Source organism: Aegilops tauschii, chromosome 7 (assembly GCF_002575655.3).
Source record: "Aegilops tauschii subsp. strangulata cultivar AL8/78 chromosome 7, Aet v6.0, whole genome shotgun sequence".
Classification (NCBI taxonomy): Eukaryota; Viridiplantae; Streptophyta; class Magnoliopsida; order Poales; family Poaceae; genus Aegilops; species Aegilops tauschii.
In genome coordinates, this window is record NC_053041.3 from 21966804 (window position 1) to 21986543 (window position 19740).

The 19740-nt window shown below is 45.9% G+C and overlaps 1 protein-coding gene across 3 annotated transcripts; it reads left to right on the top strand.

Moving 5' to 3' along the window:
• Window positions 1-12973: 12973 nt before the first annotated feature.
• LOC109772078 (disease resistance protein RPM1) lies at window positions 12974-17706 on the top strand. 3 transcript variants are annotated; one of them, XM_020330772.3, is made up of 5 exons: window positions 12974-13266; window positions 13371-13516; window positions 13836-13947; window positions 14336-17178; window positions 17304-17706. In XM_020330772.3, exon 4 carries the CDS (start codon window positions 14414-14416, stop codon window positions 17162-17164), a length of 2751 nt encoding a protein of 916 aa, XP_020186361.1. In that variant the 5' UTR covers window positions 12974-13266; window positions 13371-13516; window positions 13836-13947; window positions 14336-14413; the 3' UTR covers window positions 17165-17178; window positions 17304-17706. The 3 variants fall into 3 exon arrangements, with proteins under 3 accessions (XP_020186361.1, XP_020186363.1, XP_073358933.1); XM_020330774.3 differs by lacking the exon at window positions 13836-13947; XM_073502832.1 differs by lacking the exon at window positions 13836-13947 and having other exon boundaries at window positions 12974-13516.
• Window positions 17707-19740: the final 2034 nt, after the last annotated feature.

Consider the following 19740-nt stretch of genomic DNA (forward strand, 5'->3'; position numbering starts at 1 on the left):
TGTAGCGGGATGCCGGCAGGGCTTCGCCGAGCTTCTACGAGAGAGAGAGAGAGGTGTAGCAGGGGAGGAGGGAGGCGCCCAAGGCTGTAGTTGCTGCCCTCCCTCCCCTCCTTTATATAGGCCCCCTGGGGGGGGCGCCGGCCTTGGAGATGGGATCCCAAGGGGGGGGGGCGGCGGCCAAAGGGGGGAAGGGGGTGGCTTCCCCCACAAGCCAAGGGGGGGCGCCCCCCACCCCTAGGGTTTCCAACCCTAGGCGCAGGGGGAGGCCCAAGGGGGGCGCCCCAGCCCACTAAGGGCTGGTTCCCTTCCACTTTCAGCCCATGGGGCCCTCCGGGATAGGTGGCCCCACCCGGTGGACCCCCGGGACCCTTCCGGTGGTCCCGGTACAATACCGGTAACCCCCGAAACTTTCCCGGTGGCCGAAACTGGACTTCCCATATATAATTCTTCACCTCCGGACCATTCCGGAACTCCTCGTGACGTCCGGGATCTCATCCGAGACTCCGAACAACTTTCGGGTTTCCGCATACATATATCTCTACAACCCTAGCGTCACCGAACCTTAAGTGTGTAGACCCTACGGGTTCGGGAGACATGCAGACATGACCGAGACGCCTCTCCGGTCAATAACCAACAGCGGGATCTGGATACCCATGTTGGCTCCCACATGTTCCACGATGATCTCATCGGATGAACCACGATGTGGAGGATTCAATCAATCCCGTATGCAATTCCCTTTGTCAATCGGTATGTTACTTGCCCGAGATTCGATCGTCGGTATCCCAATACCTTGTTCAATCTCGTCACCGGCAAGTCTCTTTACTCGTACCGCAATGCATGATCCCGCGACTAACGCCTTAGTCACATTGAGCTCATTATGATGATGCATTACCGAGTGGGCCCAGAGATACCTCTCCGTCACACGGAGTGACAAATCCCAGTCTCGATCCGTGCCAACCCAACAGACACTTTCGGAGATACCCGTAGTGCACCTTTATAGTCACCCAGTTACGTTGTGACGTTTGGCACACCCAAAGCACTCCTACGATATCCGGGAGTTGCACGATCTCATGGTCTAAGGAAAAGATACTTGACATTGGAAAAGCTCTAGCAAACGAAACTACACGATCTTTATGCTATGCTTAGGATTGGGTCTTGTCCATCACATCATTCACCTAATGATGTGATCCCGTTATCAATGACATCCAATGTCCATAGTCAGGAAACCATGACTATCTATTGATCAACGAGCTAGTCAACTAGAGGCTTACTAGGGACACATTGTGGTCTATGTATTCACACATGTATTACGATTTCCGGACAATACAATTATAGCATGAACAATAGACAATTACCATGAACAAAGAAATATAATAATAACCATTTATTATTGCCTCTAGGGCATATTTCCAACACTAACACCATCATCCCGGAGCAAGGGCAACACCATGACTACGTCGCCAGCTCCCGCGCGATCGTGCAACCGACCACAACACCGGTGCACCGCCGGGGCGCCATCCATCACCACCACATCACCCTGCGCCCCCACGCCCTGGCCAGATCCGCCTAGAACACCCGCCACACCTCACAGAGCAGTTAGGCCGCCAGACACACCACCACCACCCAACAAAGTCGCCGGCCGCCCGAAAGCCATCACCCGCTGCCACCGACCGGATCTGGGCAGGGGCTCCCAGATCCGCTGCCAGCACAAATCCCCGCCCCTAGGAACGTAGCCGCCACGCCATAAGAAGGAGCTGGCTTGGGTGCCATGGGAGGGGAGCTGCTCCGACGAGACCACCAGGACACCGGTGAGGCGCCAGGCTTGGGGAAGACACGACATCCCTCACCGCCGACGAAGGAGGGAGCGCCCCGCGACGCCCCGACTCCAGCGCGGGGGAAGGAGCCTCCCTGCCGCCGCCTACGCCATGACCTTTGGCCGGCGACGACACCAGTGGTGGCGAGGGGAGAGATGCCGGGGTGGGGGTGGGGTGGGGGTGGGGGGGGGGCGAGTAGTGGCGGCGCTAGAGTTGCCTCCCGAGGTCGCCCACGGGAGCGACTCAGGAGTGACGAGCTCAACAATGGAAGGTGGCCAAGCGCTAGCTAGCTGATGATTTCATTTGAAAGCATATTTAATTAGCAACATTACGCGCGTGTGTGTGTGTGTGTGTATGCCGGTGGTTACGTGTCAGTCAATGAACGTCTTGTCCTTCTTTGCATCCTAGTGGCTGGGGCGCGCCTCCTGTGGGTTCCTGTGCGCACTTGCCTTGGTTGTGCAGTTGTGCATGTGCATATGCAGGCCAGACTACTGATAACAGAAACTTAGGAGAAAAGTGTTCATTCAAGAGACATATCAAGGTACTAAGTGCATATTATAAGATAGGTTAGAATCTTACAAGGTGGATGATAGAGCACAACATTGAATTGAAATCAAAGGCTACCATGCTCCAAAAGATAAACAATCTTCAAAGGAGAAGTAGAGTTCATCGGACCATCACAACATAGGATTATGAAGCCTTAGAGATTAGCTAAATATGATGTAGATAGTTCATATATAGAGATAGCAGGTGCTGCCGACGACGTTTTTTCTAGAGACGATGAACGGTGAGGGAGAGGAGGCGCCCTTCCTTGAATATCATCTTCTCTTAACTTTAAGTTTGCAATGAACTTAATATATACTTCAAGACCAGCAAAACTTGTGGATTCTCGAAAAAAAATCTGACCATAGTATTCGAACCTGTAGAAGTAGAAGGAACTAAATCAGCACCATATTTATTTGAACCGATTCAAGAACAATCAGACCTATGCAGATAAGGGATGTAGGTGTGTTGCATGCATTAGGAACAAAATATTCAAGAAGCACCACCGAGTTGCTAGTAAAAGGGGGTAGAGCAAAAGTGAATAGACCAAAAGTTTCGGTGGGCTGGGAATTAAAGACCACACTTTGCAGGCCATTGCACTGAGGGTTCGGTGGGAATGGCTTCGGAGAACTGATCTTACTCGCCCATGGCAGGGCATACCCATGGCCGAGGACAGCGAGGCCAAGCTGATCTTCAATAGCCTCATATCACACTAGGGCATGGCGAGAGGGTCATGCTCTGGAAGGATAGATGGATTCATGGGTTCGCTGTTGGAGAGATAGCACCCTTGATCCTGGAGATGGTTAGCACGCGAGAGCGTAATGTCAGGACGGTGCGGCAGGCGTCGATTGACAACGCGTGGTCGACGGACGTGCAGGTGGCCCACTTGTGCCTTGTCATAGCAACGGTACCGTGGGATGAACAACAGCCGAATCAGTTCAGTTGGCCGGTAGACATGTATGGTGGCTACACGGCTAAGTCGACCTACCAAAGGTTGCGCTTGGGCCTTGTGCGTTCGCCGAGTGCACATGCCATTTGGAGGAGTTGGGCCCCTCTTACGATGCAAGATTTTTGCTTGGCTATCGGTACAATATCGGTTGTGGACTTCTGACAGGCGTGCCCGTCATGGGCTTCAGGACGAGCCATCCCCATGCTTCGCATGCTTGCAGGATCAGGACAATATGGACCATATACTTATGCAATGCGTGTATGCTAGAGAGGTCTGGCACCGTTGCTTCGTCGCCTACCTAGATTACCACTTTCGCCGAATGGTGGCTTCAGCAGAGAGGGAGGTTTAGTGGCAGAACACGCCGAGGTTTTGATTCATTTGTGCTTGGGACGGCTTGGGCGTTGTTGAAGCAGAGAAATGCAAGGTGTTCAACAGAGTTCATGATCAACGGACGCCGGTACAATTGGTGACGCAAATTCTCTTGGAGATTAAGGTAGGAGGTTTAGATCCATTCATGAGACGGTGACCATTGTACTTGGGCTGGTGTAGGTGTTCGTGGCTGCCAAGTAGGATGTACGCATCCCCACTTGACTTCTTATTAATCAACTTTCTACCTTATACACTTCAAAAATATAGTACGTCACTGTCTGTTCTCCGGCACCGACAGGACACGGAGGCAGGCCCCCGGTAACAAGCAGACGGCTCCACCGCCGCCGACGAAGATTTGGATCGGAGGGAGAATGCCGCGTCTCGCCTCCGGCCACGCTCAACCCCGCCCTCCCCCCCTGTGCGGCAACAGGGCGTCCTTGCCCGGCCAATTCTCCCCTCCCAGCTTGACTGCGTTACAACTTGTTAACTCTCTCAGCATGATGTTCCAGTGGGGATGGGAGTGGCAGGCTAAGCCTTATCTCAGAGATAGCTTTTTGGTCAAATTCCCTTCCGTGAATAAAATCGATGAAATAAAGGCGTACAATTTCTTTGGTCTGACTGGAACAACAGCTAATATCAAAGTAGATAGATGGACCAACTCTTCAACTGCAGCTTTCAAACTGTATGTTTGCTGGGTCAGAATAACAGGGGTTCCCGAGACGCTGGAGCACTATCAAGGTTTTTGTGAAGCTGGTTCTCTCATTGGTTCAGTTTTGGAACTGGACATGGAGCTCTATAGGCAATGTGGAGTTCTCAGGGCTAAGATTGGAGTTATGGATCCTAGGAAAATACCCTCTAGCGCTCCCCTGAATGAAAGTGGTTTTATCTTCAACATATACTTTGAACTGGAAGACATAGTGGAGGAGGGTGGTCCTATGGAGGGCGGTATCTTGGTTAGCTATCCTAGTGGTCCTAATTCATCTCATAACGCTACATAGAAAAGACCGAGAGAGCAAAGTAACAGTGAGGAGGTGGGATGCAGCAAATCTCCCAAACATGGTACTGGGGCTGGAAAGTCGGATAAAGGAAACACTTCAGTTTCATCAGAGGTTGTGATTCCGAGTCAATACGAACTTGATAAGAACATGGTTGCGGAAAATGAGGTGAGGCAAAAGTTACTTGACAAAAAGCGGGATGCTGAAAGAGTTCTCTCTGGTGTGGAACAGGTTAATGCTGAGTTTGCTAATAGCGCTGCTATGTTGGAGGATTTCACAGAAGTGCCTGACAGCCAAAAGGAAGAAGAGTTTGATTGCACTCAAGACCCAGATGACTTTGCTAGGAGGCTTGGGATTAGCACTCAAAAAGTTAAAGAAATCAATGCCAATGTTGAGAGTGAGATGATTGCAGAGGAAAATGAGAATCTGCTACTAGCACAAGATAAGGAAAATAGGAGCCCTTCTCTCATTAGCTCCACTCAGGCCGTGACCGCTCCCGGGAGAGAAGTGAATCAGAACCCCTTGCAAGACCTGTGTGGTGCCGATGCAGTCAAAAAGCAGAAAATGAGGGAGGCTGAAGCCAGAGTTCAGAAAGCAAAAGACAAGGCGGCGCTTGATGAAGCTGCTAGGAGAAGGAGTGACAGGCATAAGAATAAAGATGAGGGGCAGACTATGGACAAGGCTACTGAGATGGCAAAGAAGAAAAATCTGGAAATGGCACCAGGTAATAATACGCCTACTGTTTTAAATACAATGCCTAGTTTCATTTCTCACATCACGCGATGTATTGGTGTTAGTCTAGGTAAAACTCCTGAGGAAATAGATGGTACTATTTCTATGATCAAGAGTTTAGAGAAAAGTAGAAGTGACTTATTCTTTGCTAATAAGAGAAAAGAAAATGCTAGAAATGTAGATTTAGAATCAAAACTAGAGAGTTTTGATCCAGATGATATTAGAAATTTATTATCCGACTCAGATTCTGATGCTGAGGAGGATGAGGAGCTTAGAGATGAATTAGTGTTGTTATCTTCGCTGTATAAATCAAGAAATAGAAAGACTGGCACTAGGGGATTCAGTGTTAAGCCTAAGGTTAGATGTGATGCAACAAATGTTACACAAAATTGATCGTTTTTTATGGCGGGCCTATTTTGGAATGCAAGAGGGCTGGGTGAACCTGAAAAGAGAAGATTTCTGAGGGAATCTATCTCGGAGCATAGTTTAGAGTTTATATGTGTGCAAGAAACAAAAAAGAAGGACTTTGATGACTCTTGGTTGGCTGGAGTGAGTGGTAGATTTACTTATATTTGGCTATGGCAACCCTCTGAAGGTGCTTCTGGAGGGCTGCTTATGGGGGTTCGGGAGGATCTGTTTGAGGTAGACGTCTGTATTGCAAGTACATACATGACCAGAATGGTTATTATGGATAAAATATCAGGATTCAAGTGGAATCTGATCAATGTCTATGGAGCTGCTCATGTGAGGAATAAGGAGGAGTTCCTGGTGGAGCTAGTTCAAGCTCTGGGGTACAATAAATTGCCCTGTGTTTTTGGGGGCGATTTTAACTTAATTAGGAGAATTAAGCGAGAGAAACAAAATTAAAAAACTTCCTAAATGGTCTTCTTATTTTAATTCTATTATTGAACATTGGGGCTTAAAAGAATTAGATTTGTCGGGGAGGAGCTATACTTGGTCGAATAATCAGGAGGATCCACTTTTTGCTAAGTTGGACAGAATTTTAGTTAGCTCTCTTTGGGAGCAGCAATTTCCTTTAGTAACTGTCAGAACCTTGGTGAGAGGGGTTTCTGACCATGCAGCGCTTCTGTTACATACAGGGATTAAGCCTACTATTAATCGCAAGCCTTTTAAATTTGAGCTATGTTGGCTGTCTAGAGAAGAGCTCCCTGTTATTGTTAATAAAGTCTGGAGTTCCACTGTTCGTAGAGGTAGTAGTCTTGATTGGTGGCAGGATTTCATGCGTAATTTAAGAAGAACCCTCAAAGGGTGGAACCTTAATGTAGAGGGTAGATATAGGAGAGAGAGAGAGATGAGATTGCCAATAAGCTTGACTTTTTGGATAAGAAAAGCGAGCTCTCTGGAGTTTCAGAAGCTGACTATGTTCTGAGAAATCAGTTACAGAATGATTTGAATAAGATCCTTAGAGAAGAGGAGATTAAGTGGTACCAGAGGTCTAAAGAAAAAGACATTAAGGAGGGTGATGGCAACACGAAATACTTCATGATTAAAGCTAGCGGTAGGAAGCGTAGGAGTAAAATTTTCAGATTCATCCAAGATGAGGGAATCATCCAAGGGGATGAGCAGCTCCTTAAATATGCGACCGATTTTTATAAGAAGCTCTTTGGGCCTGTTGAATTACTTCCCGTCTCCTTAAACATTCCTCTAACTGATGTGCTTTCCGATGAGGACAAAAGTAAGTTGGCTGGTAAATTTACTTTGGATGAGATAAAAACAGCAGTTTTTTCTATGAGGCATAATAGAGCAGCCGGCCCCGATGGTATGCCTATTGAATTCTTCCAAACCTTTTGGCACCTCATTTGCAATGATTTGCTGAGTCTCTATCAAGATTTCTATGATGATATGATTGATATTTCTAGGCTAAACTATGGGGTAGTTACATTGCTAGCTAAGGGGCAAGGGGCGGATAGGATTCAGATGTATAGACCTATATGCATGCTCAATGTCCCGTTTAAAATCTTTACCAAATTCTTAAACAATGGAGCTATGGTTACTACTCACAAGACGATTTCTAAGGTACAATCTGCGTTTATCAAAGGGCGTTATATTTTAGATAATGTCGCTGTTCTCCATGAGACGCTTCACTCACTACATAAGTCTAAATGCGCTGCTGTTATTTTTAAGGTTGATTTTGAGAAAGCTTATGATAAAATTAATTGGGACTTTATGCTTAGTACGCTGAAAATGAAAGGGTTTCCTGATAAATTTATTCATTGGACGAAAGCGGTTATTCAAAATGGTAAAGTAGCTATTACTTTAAATGACTTGATTGGCCCCTATTTTGTTACAAGGAAAGGACTGAGGCAGGGGGACCCATTCTCCCCCCTGTTGTTTAACCTTGCTGCTGATGTTCTTGCTACCCTGGTTCAAAGGGCGCAAGAACAAGGGTTTATTAAAGGAGTTCTGCCTAGATTGTACAAGGGTGGTCTTACTGTCTTACAATACGCTGATGATACGATTTTTGCTTTGAAGATGACTTAGAAGGGGCTAGAAACCTTAAAGTCATTCTATGCGTGTTTGAGCACTTGACGGGTTTGAAAATCAATTTCTTAAAAAGTGACATCCATTGCTTTGGTGCCGCTTTGTTGAAACAAGAAGAATATGCTCAGATTTTCACTTGTGCGGTGGGGGACTTCCCCTTTACTTATTTAGGCCTTCCTTTACATTTTAAAAAGTTGCATAATGCGCATTGGAAACCAGCTGAAGAAAAAATTGAGAAGAAGGCAGCAACCTAGCAAGGGGGTTTGCTTTCAATGGGTGATGGGATTACCCTCGCTGAGACTTGTATGAGTAATGTCCCTAGCCATTTGCTTTCTTTTTTTAAACTACCTAAAGGTGTAGGCAAGAGAATGGACTTTGTCCGTGCTCGTATGGTTTGGCAAGAGAGGGATGGAGTGAGAAAGTATCACTTAGTCAAGTGGGTGGACGTTTGCCAACCTAGAGACCAGGGGGGTCTGGGGATTACTAATTTGGAGATTAAAAACATCAGCCTCTTATGTAAGTGGTTATGGAGATTAGAGAATGAGGAAGGGGATTGGCAGGAAATGATTAGAGCCAAATATTTGAGTAGGAAAACTTTGGTTCAATGTGAAGCATCTCGAGGTAATTCCCATTTTTGGAATGGGTTGTTGAGTATAAAGGATATCTTCTATTCTTGCTGTCAAAGGGTGGTGGGTGATGGTTGTAAGACGAGATTTTGGGAGGACACATGGCTGGGGAGAAAGCCACTTTGTCAACTTTTCCACCGCTTGTATAATTTAACTTTCTGTCAACATGTTAGTGTTGCTAAAGTCTTTAACCAGGATTTTGATTGTATTAGATTTAGGAGATGTCTTTATGGAGAAACTCTTACAATGTGGAATGAATTGCTTGATATGTGTAGTCAGGCTACTTTGTCGGAGGAGCCTGACAAAGTTAAATGGCTTTTAACTAAATCTGGATCCTTCTCGGTTAAGTCGCTTTATCATTACCTTATAGCTAGAGTTGTTTTTTTTTCCTTTTAAACTTCTTTGGAGGTTGAGAATACCTCTAAAAGTAAAAGCGTTTATATGGTTAGTGATCAAAGGGAGGATCCTAACCAAGGATAACTTATCTAGACGAGGGTGGAAAGGACCAAATTTCTGCGAGTTTTGCGGTGTCCCTGAGAGCATTGATCATCTATTCTTTTCGTGTTCTTTTGCTAGGTTTTTATGGAATGTGATATGTGGTACACTAGGTAACCCGAAATTACCTTTATCTTTCTTTGATCTTTGTCAAAACTGGATACCATCCTATTCTGGAAAGGATAGGGATGTTGTTTCTATTGGTGCTGCTGCTTTGATATGGACAATTTGGAAAACAAGGAACAAATCCTGTTTTCAACGTGTTTTCCTTTCAAATCCTATCAATGTAATATTTACCCTGTGTTCTTTGTTGGATTCATGGATGATTCTACAGAGAAAAGGAGTGCAAAAAATGCTTAGGGAGGTTTCCAAGAGGTTATCTCGGGTAGCAAATGAAGTCTACAGAAGGGCATATGGGTGGAATCCTTCTGCTCAAAGACTGAGTTTTGTGTCTACCTGAAGTGGGGCGGCTCTGTAGTATGTTCTGATTTTAGATCTGCCTATTGTTTTGGCTGATGTGCATTTTGTAAGAAGATGTTTAAAAGTCTACTCTCTCTCCGGCAATGGGTGAATTGGCATCCTATAGATATGGTTATATGTCTAGGATGTAGGTTGCTTATTAATTGATGAGGTGTTGCATCAGGTCTGATGAAAAAAGTGGTGTGGTGGTTGTATCCAGACTCCTATTTTCTTAATGAAAATGGGGGCCATGTGGCCCCTTTTATCGAAAAAAAAGAATTTTGATGAGGACGTGTATATACTAATGACGTAGTACCTGATAGTCGCTGCACACTATAACGGTTGCTCGAAGCAAATCATAATTAAAATTGACGATCGTGAACGGTTAAAACGGCCACGACCATACACGCCACGCTCTGCCAAAAATTACCGTCCCAATGAGCAGAAGACGTGTAGTCATATCGCTGCATGTGACATGCTGAACGGCTCAGTGGCGCTCTACATTTATCACCAACCAGGTCGGGTGCATCTCTTTTCTTAATAGCAGCCTGACATGTCAATCCGGATGTAAACAGGCGAGATAGATTCTCATCTATGATAAACAGTGCGAGCAGCTCCCTGTTTGCTTTATCTCCGGCGGCTTAATGAAATCTTAGACCTGCTAATACAACTAGTCGTACAGAGCCTGGTCCAGATCTCGAGGAGATGTTTTCTGAATGGACGCTGGTGATAACCGGGTGCCTAGACACACGGGTGTCAAAAATCCACTCTCTGAATGCTACGCTTTGTGGCATGAAAAGAAAGGGATTTGATGATCTCAACTAAGCTTCAAGCTTCAAGCAGCGATTGGACCTTCTTAATGCAGTTATCATACATAGTTCAATTATTGTTTCAGTTATTGGTAGGACGCATTCTGTAAGCATAGATCTTGAATTTGTGTTTTTAGCACCCACGTAAGGGGGCGCGGATTCTGAACTTGCTGGTGCCAAAGTCAGGGGCGCCGACTTAGCCACTCCTGGGGACAACCCACATAGGCTGGCTGCATCACTCTGCCACGGCCCATGAAAACAAAGTTGTTTGGATTGGAGGCCGGCTTGCCCAGCTCAAATGCAGTCTGAAAGATGAGAGCAGACCGAGAAAGAAAGCAAGATTCACCAATGCAATGCATCTCAGAGAAACAAGTACAAGAACAGTGAGTATGCAAGGGCTCTCCACCGTTTGCTGCTACCTCCACTACAATGCTTCACTTCTGCTACTATGTTCGTGTCATTGTGTGCTTATCATGTTTGATAATCAGACGACACTTATCATGACACTGACTGCGAGCGATTTGTGTTTCCACATTCAAACTACTCTATGTATTTATTTTTTTAAAAGGAGGATAACCCCCGGCCTCTCTGCATCAGAGTGACGCATGCAGCCATTTTATTAATCATAAGTTGTCCAACAAAGTACAACTACTCTACATATGTACTGCTATTTGTGTGTGATTCAATAATGCAGCGTCTAGGGACGAGTGGTTTGTCTATGCTCTGTGGTGGTGTGGATGCCCTGCTTCTTCTCTGTTGCTGCCGTCTCCTGGTTTGGTCTGGAGGTACCGGAGTTTCCTTTCTGTGATGGGAAATTTTGTTTTTGCCAGTCTAGATTTTGCCAATTTTTCTTATGCCACTCTAGATTTTGACATTTCACTTATAATTTTCAAAAACTAAGAGTGGCAAAAGTGAAATGTCAAAATCTAGAATGGCATAAGAAAAATTGGCAAAATCTAGAGTGGCAAAAACAAAATTTTCCTGTCTATGATCACGATGGTGGGCGTGGTCAGCGAAGCGATCTGGGTGTGGAGTAAGCTCCTTGCCACCCTTGCGACCGGTGGTGTCGTTGTTGTGTTGTAGCCTCACTGCATATGGTCCTTCGTTCGGGTGTTGGACTCGGTGTTCGTTGCCCTTCGACTGCACCAATAGCTTTGGTTTTTTCATAATTTTGTGAGATGGAGACCCATGCATGGCATATGGTCCTTCGTTCGGGTGTTGGACTCGGTGTTCGTTGCCCTTCGACTGCAACAATAGCTTTGGTTTGGTCTCGGCTGATCTCTTCGTCTAAGTGGTGATGTTTCTCGTGCAGCCCCCCAGTGTAGAGGACGGTAAAAAATGATTATCCTTCATTTCGGTGGTTGCACTGTTGTCGCCTCACCAAAATATTCTCTTTGCTCTTTTTCCCTTGTACTCCCTTGTAGTTTCCTAGCTCTGCCGGTTCCTCCTCTTAATCAATGAGCTGCTACATTTCATCAAAAAAATAATCAATAATGCTCAGGTATTCCTTCTCACTGTCATATGGTTGCTGTCTTTGGTTGCTGCTGTTGTAACTTCTTTGTTGCTGCTGTTTCCTTTCCGGAATACGTTCTTTAATTGGACACATTGATTGAGACAAAAATTGTGGAGCCTACAGTATGCATCATTATAGCTTAGCCTCTGCTTTCTTTTTTCGCAAAGGGTGATCCTCCAATTTCGTTAATGAAATCCAGAGTTTCTAAAGAGGAGTTATCTGAAAGCCTGAAAAAGGGGGACATACTACTGAATATCTCCGAACATTCCCAGGCTGCTCTAACAAGCAGCAAACACAAAAATCATGTATAGCAGACCAAAAGGCTTCTCATACAGACCAGCGCTACAGCATCAGGATCTTAGCCTCTCCTTTCTTCTTGTTCATTTTTCTTTCCGTTTTGTTAGGATGTACAGTTTCAGTGCTTCTGTACATAATTTGTTCCCAAGTTACCAGCAATCATATCTCGTGTCAGCATGAATTAAACTAGCTGTCCAGATGGAATTTTGAAGTAGACATCATGTTTCTGCTATATGGAAAATCAACACTGAATTTCATTCTCTCGAAATGAACTGAGGTCGGGCCATACGTGCTAAACTGAGATTTCCACTATATTTGTCACGTATCGCAGGTGCTTTGTAGCTGGAATTATTCCCACCATACTTGTCAACTATCGCACGTGCTTCGTAGCTGCAATTACTGAAAGTAAATGGACAAGAATATATGCTGTGGTAGTATATATAGTAAGTTCCACCGGGTTGACGGATGTTCTTCTGTCAAAGTAACTTTCTTTAGCTCTCTGTATGCATATAGTAGCTTAATTTGCTGCTGGTAGGTTAGCTATTGTACTGCGCAGGCTTATCTGAATATATCTTTATTGTTACTTGTTAATAGCGGGTGTTTGGAAAATCCTTGAAAGTTTTAAGGCTTCCGACACAATACACCACTGTATGCAGTGTTCCAAAAACCCATGTAAGCTTTTCACCAACATATGTTTAAATTGGAAAACAAATTGCCATCCATATCATTTTCCATGTTTCAGAATTTCTGAATGCAGAGTCACTGGTCCCCAAAGGACACGTCGAACCGCGTATGGCTATGCTTCGAGCAGAATACTGAAGCATGAGTACCGAGCACAAAGACCACAAGAAGATTGTGGTAGTGGTTGGGTGTGGGGTCCTTGAACATGAGGCGATTGAATAGTCACACAGGCACATTGCTTTCAGATACTGCAGCATGTCGGAAAATAATTGGAACTTCGAGCTCAACCACAACCACAGGAAGACTAGCACTGACTTGACTTGCAGGTTCTCTGGCTGGTTCGCAATGGCTTCAACAACAAGACTGGCATGCACCCACTCTCACAAAACCATGACACTGTTCTGATGGTTTCATATTCTGAAGGACACAAGGAGGTCACCACATGTCCAAATCTGGCTGGCTCTACATCGATTACAAGCAAGGTGTGTTCCCCTTGAATGTGTTTTGTTCCTAGTTCTCCTATCAACATCCTAGCTAGTTTCATGCAGAAGTGAGCAGTTTTCCTTGCCATTACAAGCCCATGTAGGTGGTTGTTCTCTGGTTTTATTGGGTAAAAGGAACAAGGCAGATACCTCAAGTTGAAGATCAAATCGAGCTACTTGTTATCAACAACAGGATAGCACGTTAAAAAGATTCTTCGAAGAATGAGCTTCTTAATGCGACGGTACCAAGGTATGGTGAGCTATCAATTATGCTCAGGTTTTAGTAGCCATTCATTGTCTTTCTTTGATTCACAAATAATCTGGACTAGCGTAGTTATTGATAATGCTTGTTACTGGGGACATACTTAGCACATGATGGGAATTTATAGGAATTTCTAGCCTCCTAGGTTCAGTATTAATGTGGATTTACTAAAGTGAACATGACGTCTCCTTTAATTTTGGTCGTTTAAATTATGGTTTTGAGATTTTGATTTCTCCCAAGGACTGCTATGGCATAATAACCCTGTTTTCTTATTCACTTTCATGATTGTAATGCATCTTTCTGGCAGCTTATTCAACAACTTTAGCTAGTTGTTTCTCCATGCCTCTGGAGATACAATAGATATTGAGGATAAAAATGGAGCTAAGTTTCCAGGAACTGTTAAATTGGCGAGTTGGCAGGTATTCAGATTGGCGCCCCCTTTCTTTTACTTGATTAAAATTGCAACATCCGAGGCATGTTAACCTGACATGTCCCAATAAGAAAATAGATCATGCTTGGTCAGTTATTGGTCAAATGTCACTCGTTCTTGCTTGACTATAGCACAGTCCCAAGCATTTAAAAATTCTCATGGACCTGCCTCCAATAAGTACTCTTTTGCTTATTATGTGCGCTAGGGTTAGAAAGATTATCAGTATGAAATAAGAGTTTAGTAGGATTACTTTGAAATGTTTTGCTTATTTTGCTTTTCTGCTGCGAGTGGAGAGTTTTAAAGTGTTTTCTGCAAGTGTGTGCTACTAGGAGAATGCATTGATAGTTTAATTCATAGTACATCACTTCATTTTGCAGTGTCATTCTGATGATATCGAGGAAAATACACAACTAGGCCACCACCCAACAGTGAGACACTAGCAATTTCTGTAAGTAATGGCAGAGATCGTGATTCTTCTAGCCATTAAAAAGATCGGAAATGCCTTGGCAAATGGAGCGGCAGACCAGGCCAGCACTCAGTTTGCGAAGTACCGCATGCAACTAAAAGAGTTACAGGGCAACATGGGTCGTGCTGCGAGAGAGCTTCGTGTAATGCATGATGTTCTTTATCAAATGGATATTCGAAACTGTGATGATCAAGTATATGAGGGCTGGTTGGAGGAGGTAAGGAAGGTAGCACATGTGATGGAGGACATGGTGGATGAGTACTTGTATCTAGTCGGTCGGCAACAGGATACAATGTGTTGCTTTTACCTGAAGAAAGGGTTCAGAAAACCAAGATCTCTGCTTTCTTTGAACCAAATAGCTTTCAAGGTGAAGGAAATAGAGAAAGACCTTGCACACCTGTCAGAGACAAAAAAAAGATGGGTTCCCATGATAAACAACCCGGATACTAGCAGCTCAAAATACATCGTCAAGAGATCCCAAGATCTAGCAAATATTTCACGTTCCCTTGACGATGAAGATCTAGTGGGGGTGGACAAAAACAGAGAAAAACTAGAGCAGTGGTTGGCATCTGATGATTTGGAATGCTCTGTCATAGCCTTGCTTGGAATGGGAGGGCTTGGTAAAACATCTCTAGCTGCAAATGTCTACAGGAAGGAGAGAGATAAATTCCAGTGTCATGCATGGGTCTCCATCTCACAAACTTATTCCAGAGAAGATGTCTTGAGGAATATAATCAAGGAACTTTTTAGAGATAAAGTCAATGTCATATCTAACACTGCGGCCATGGACATCGCATGTCTTGAAGTGACGATGAAGAGATTTTTGGAGCAACAGAGGTATCTGATCATATTGGATGACGTTTGGACTCCCGAAGCATTTGATGACTTGTCTAGGGCGCTTATTCATAATGACAAGGGTAGTAGATTGATAATCACAACAAGGGAAGGCGATGTTGCTGCACTTGCCTCCCGAGGACATATCTTAACACTAGAAGCTTTACCAGAAGAACTGGCTTGGGATCTCTTTTGTAAGAAAGCCTATCCAAGAGATACAAATCATGAATGTCCAGCAGAGTTGAAGCCATTGTCCAAGGAAATAGTTAACAAGTGCAAAGGCTTGCCTCTGGTTACTGTGTCAGTTGGTAGCCTCTTGCGTGTGCGTGAGAAAACTATAGATGAATGGAGAAGGATAAATGACCAATTGAGCTGGGAGTTAATTAATAATTCGAGGCTCGGTCACATAAGGAATGTTTTGCATTTGAGCTTCATCTACCTTCCAACACACTTGAAAAGTTGTTTCCTATATTGCAGCTTATTTCCAGAAGACTATCTTTTCAAACGGAAAAGGCTCATACGGTTATGGATAGCAGAGGGGTTCATCGAGGAGAGGGGTGAAAGCACTCTGGAAGAAGTGGCTGAAGGCTATCTGAAGGAATTGATTGATAGAAACATGATACAACTTGTTGAGAGAAACTCATTTGGCAGGATAAAAGAATTCAAAATGCATGATATCTTACGTGAATTGGCAGTTCATCTATGCCAGAAGGACTGCTTTGGTGTTACATATGAGGATAAATGTGGGAAATCACCTGAGATGGATGTACGTCGACTGGTACTGCATAATGTAACAAAGGATATTTATCAGACATTATCTGGTATGCACCGATTTAGAACTGTCATTACAGTGGACAATAGCATGCCAACGTTCACTATACTACCTCTGCTATGTAAGAAGTCAAGATATATGACAGTGTTAGAATTAAGTGGTCTACCCATTGAGAAGATCCCAGATGCTATCGGAGATCTTTTCAACCTCCGCCATTTGGGCCTACGTAATTCAAAAGTGAAGATGCTTCCAATGTCTGTTGACAAGCTTTCAAATTTGTTGACACTGGACCTTGCTAGATCTGACATACATGAGGTGCCTAGTGGGATTGTGAAATTGAAGAAGCTTAGGCACTTATTTGTCGAGAAAAAAATTGATCCAAATTGGAGAGCATTTAAGTGTTCCAGTGGTGTGCATATCGCCAGTGGTCTTGGAAATCTGACAAACCTGCAGACGCTCCGAGCATTGGAAGCACATGACGGATCTATTAGACATTTAGGTGAGCTGAGGCAACTGAGAAGCTTGAGGTTGTGGAATGTGAAGGGACTCTACTGTGGGCGCATTAGGGACTCTCTAGTTCAGATGCGGTATTTGTCCAACCTTTCTGTGAGCGCAAGTGATGAGAATGAGGTTCTCTTGTTGAATGTCCTGCCAAACCTGCGAAAGCTAGTTTTGAGAGGACGACTGGCGGAAGGGGCGTTGAACGACTCTCTTCTCTTCCAACCTGTTGGGGGGCACAACTTGTATAGACTTTCTCTATCTTGGTCACAACTGAGGGGAGACCCCTTGCCATCGCTTTCTCGGTTGTCTAATTTGACGCAAATACATTTCACCAGAGCATACAACGGAGAGCATCTAGCATTTCTCACGGGGTGGTTTCCAAAGCTGAAGACTCTTCAGTTGAGAGACCTGCCTAATCTGAAGCAGCTAGAGATACAACAAGGTGCCATGGCAAGCCTGGAAAGATTATTCTTAATCAACCTCAACAGCATGATGGAGGTCCCACCTGGCATTGAGTTCCTCATGCCCCTCCAGCGTCTCGGCTTCCACGAAATCACAAGTGATTTCTTGCTGCTGTTGCGCCAATGTTATGCAATTCAAGGGACACAGTGGCAGCATTCTCTCCGAGAATGACCTACCAGAAATGTGTACGTTTGTAAGCAATAGCTACTTACTTGCCAACTATAGTACTAGCTTCCTCACCCGTCTCTTATTATCTTATTAATGCAACAACAAAAAAACATGCTGATGTGACATGATGTTGGTTATGTAGATGAAGGAATGAAGAGGCTTCGCTATGATGTTCATTATTGCAGATCAAGGAAAAGGACAGATTCGATCCTGTTCTTGCTTCTGCTGATTGCGCATAGTGTCTCGGACTCCTCTGCTTTTTCAAGACACCATTTGCTGCTTGTTCCACCTCCACTACGGTGATGCTACTGCTACTCCTGTTGGTGTCATCGTGTGCTTTTTCTTGGCATATGTGACAATATTTTCTACTGTTGTTGTGGCTTATTATCAGATCGAAAGCGAGTTCTGTTTTCGTGTTCAGACTTTATTATTTTCGTGTTACTTGTAGTTGTTTCAACTGTGTACTGCTATTTCGCGTGTGTGCTTGTTATTAAACCTATTTCAGCTGTGGCTGGCTGTTCATAGAAGATCTGGTTTGTGATTCATAATTATCATTATGTGAATGTTGATGATGCCTGGCTGTTTTGTATTGCAAGTCAACTTGCTCTGTTCTGTTTTGTATCTCTTATTTTGGGCATATGTGAATGTTGTTTCTTTCTAGGACTTGAATTCTTGAGCCATACATTTGATGCAGTGATGAGATACACGTATGAATCATCATGGCAATGTTTTGGAAGGCTACATCATATTTAGATATTAGTTGTCTTTTCTAGGTGTCGATGAGCTCAAGTAACCATGATCTGGTCGGACGAGAGATTCGGTCAATTCGTTTAGTTGGCCCATTAGCGCGTCGATCCATCATCTCTGATGCCTAAATGATAAGCTTCGGTCAATGGTGGGCAAGGGAGGCGATGGGCAAGGGAGGCGATCGTGGTGGCGACCACGGGGTCGACCGCGGAGCCGATCGCGTGGTGGCGCTTCGGCCGTCGGCACCCTCCCTTCGCAGTGGGAGTCGGTACTGTGCCCTAGCGGGCTCGGACTCCGACGGCTCCGACGAGGAGGAGGCTCCCGGCAGCGGATCTGGGCGGCGGCATACTCTCTGACGCCTAGCGACAAGGTGTGCGAGGTTTTGGCGGCCGGTTACTCGGAGGAGGTGGCCGGCTTCATAGACGGGATCGTTCCGACGAATGATCCAGCTTGGGACGGGTTGGGCAAACCAGATGCGGTGGAGGTTCTCTGGCGAGTGGTGCATCGCCGGATGGCTCCGACGGCGATTCGTCCTTGGAAGGGACCATTACCCAAGGTAAGTCTTCCCTCCCTTACTCTTGGCGATTTTTTCGGTTCTTGGAAGGTAGTGAAGGATCGCCGGAGAAGATCTCGGCCGACGGCAGCGGTGTCGTCGGCGTGCAATTGGAATGAGATCCAGGCGGTGCGTGCTTCTCGTTTGAAATCGTTGTTGGGCCAAGATGGGCCTGACTCGGTTTGTGTGGACTTGGGCGCAACAGATACTGGGCAAGTGGCCCATGTAGCCACCCCATCCACTGGTTCGAGCCCCTCGGGCGATACGATACGTGATATTGCCGAGGAGGTTCCTCACGTACGTGGTCTCCCTAGGGTTCTGGTGATCGCTCGGCCGGGCTTCCTCTCGATCCGGTCCGGTCGTGCTCGACGCGTTTCTCCAGCGGGCACTGCTCCTACAACCTCTTCCGGCGCGGCAGGTATGGCGGGACGAGGCCAACCGCCGCCGGCCAAGCCACCCCCGACCCCAGCTCCTGCGGCGCAGAAGGAGGTGCCGCCTGCGGGCCAAGTCGCCGGGCAGGGCGGCGCTCTTGCTGCCGGGCGGGGCGGTGCCCATATTGCCAGGCGAACGGGCAACCAAGCGGCTGGGCGAGGCGGTGCCCCTATTGCTGGCCGCGGGGCGCCCATGGCACCGGGCGGGCGGAGGCACTAGTCGGGATGGACACGGCGGTGGTGCTGCTAGGGACAACAGTAATGGCGGCTACAGATACAACCGCTATGGCCAATGGGGTGACGATGGATACGATGCATACGGCGAGGGTCAGCACTGTGGTTCTTCATCTGGTGGTGGTCGTGGCTCTGGTTGGAACAATGGCAATGGACCGAGCCGCGGCTTCCAAGGATCTCTTGGCAATTTCGTCGTGGGGGTCGCCGGCCCAACCAACCGGCCTAACCGAGGAGCTCACCGTGCTTTCCGTGGCGGGAGAGGAGGTGGGCGCCGCCGGCCTCCTCCGCCGCCGGCTGATACGACCGTGGTGGCTAATGCCATGCCTGCTGTGACTGGGCCGGCACCCTCTCCTGCGCTTCCCGAGGTGCCTGTAGACACAGTCCAGGCTTTGGCTGCAGTCAGCATTCCGACTGCTAAGGTTGATGACGTTGTTTTTGAAAAGGCTCCGAATAAACGTAATGGTGAAAATCTATCTAAGTGGGCTATTAAGAAGAAGAAGTTACCGTGCTATAAATGTGGAGAGCCAGGACATTTTGTGGCAGAGTGTACCACAGAATTGTGTGATTGCTGCTGTAGATCGCAGCATAAGACCGGTGACTGCCCTCTTCTTTCT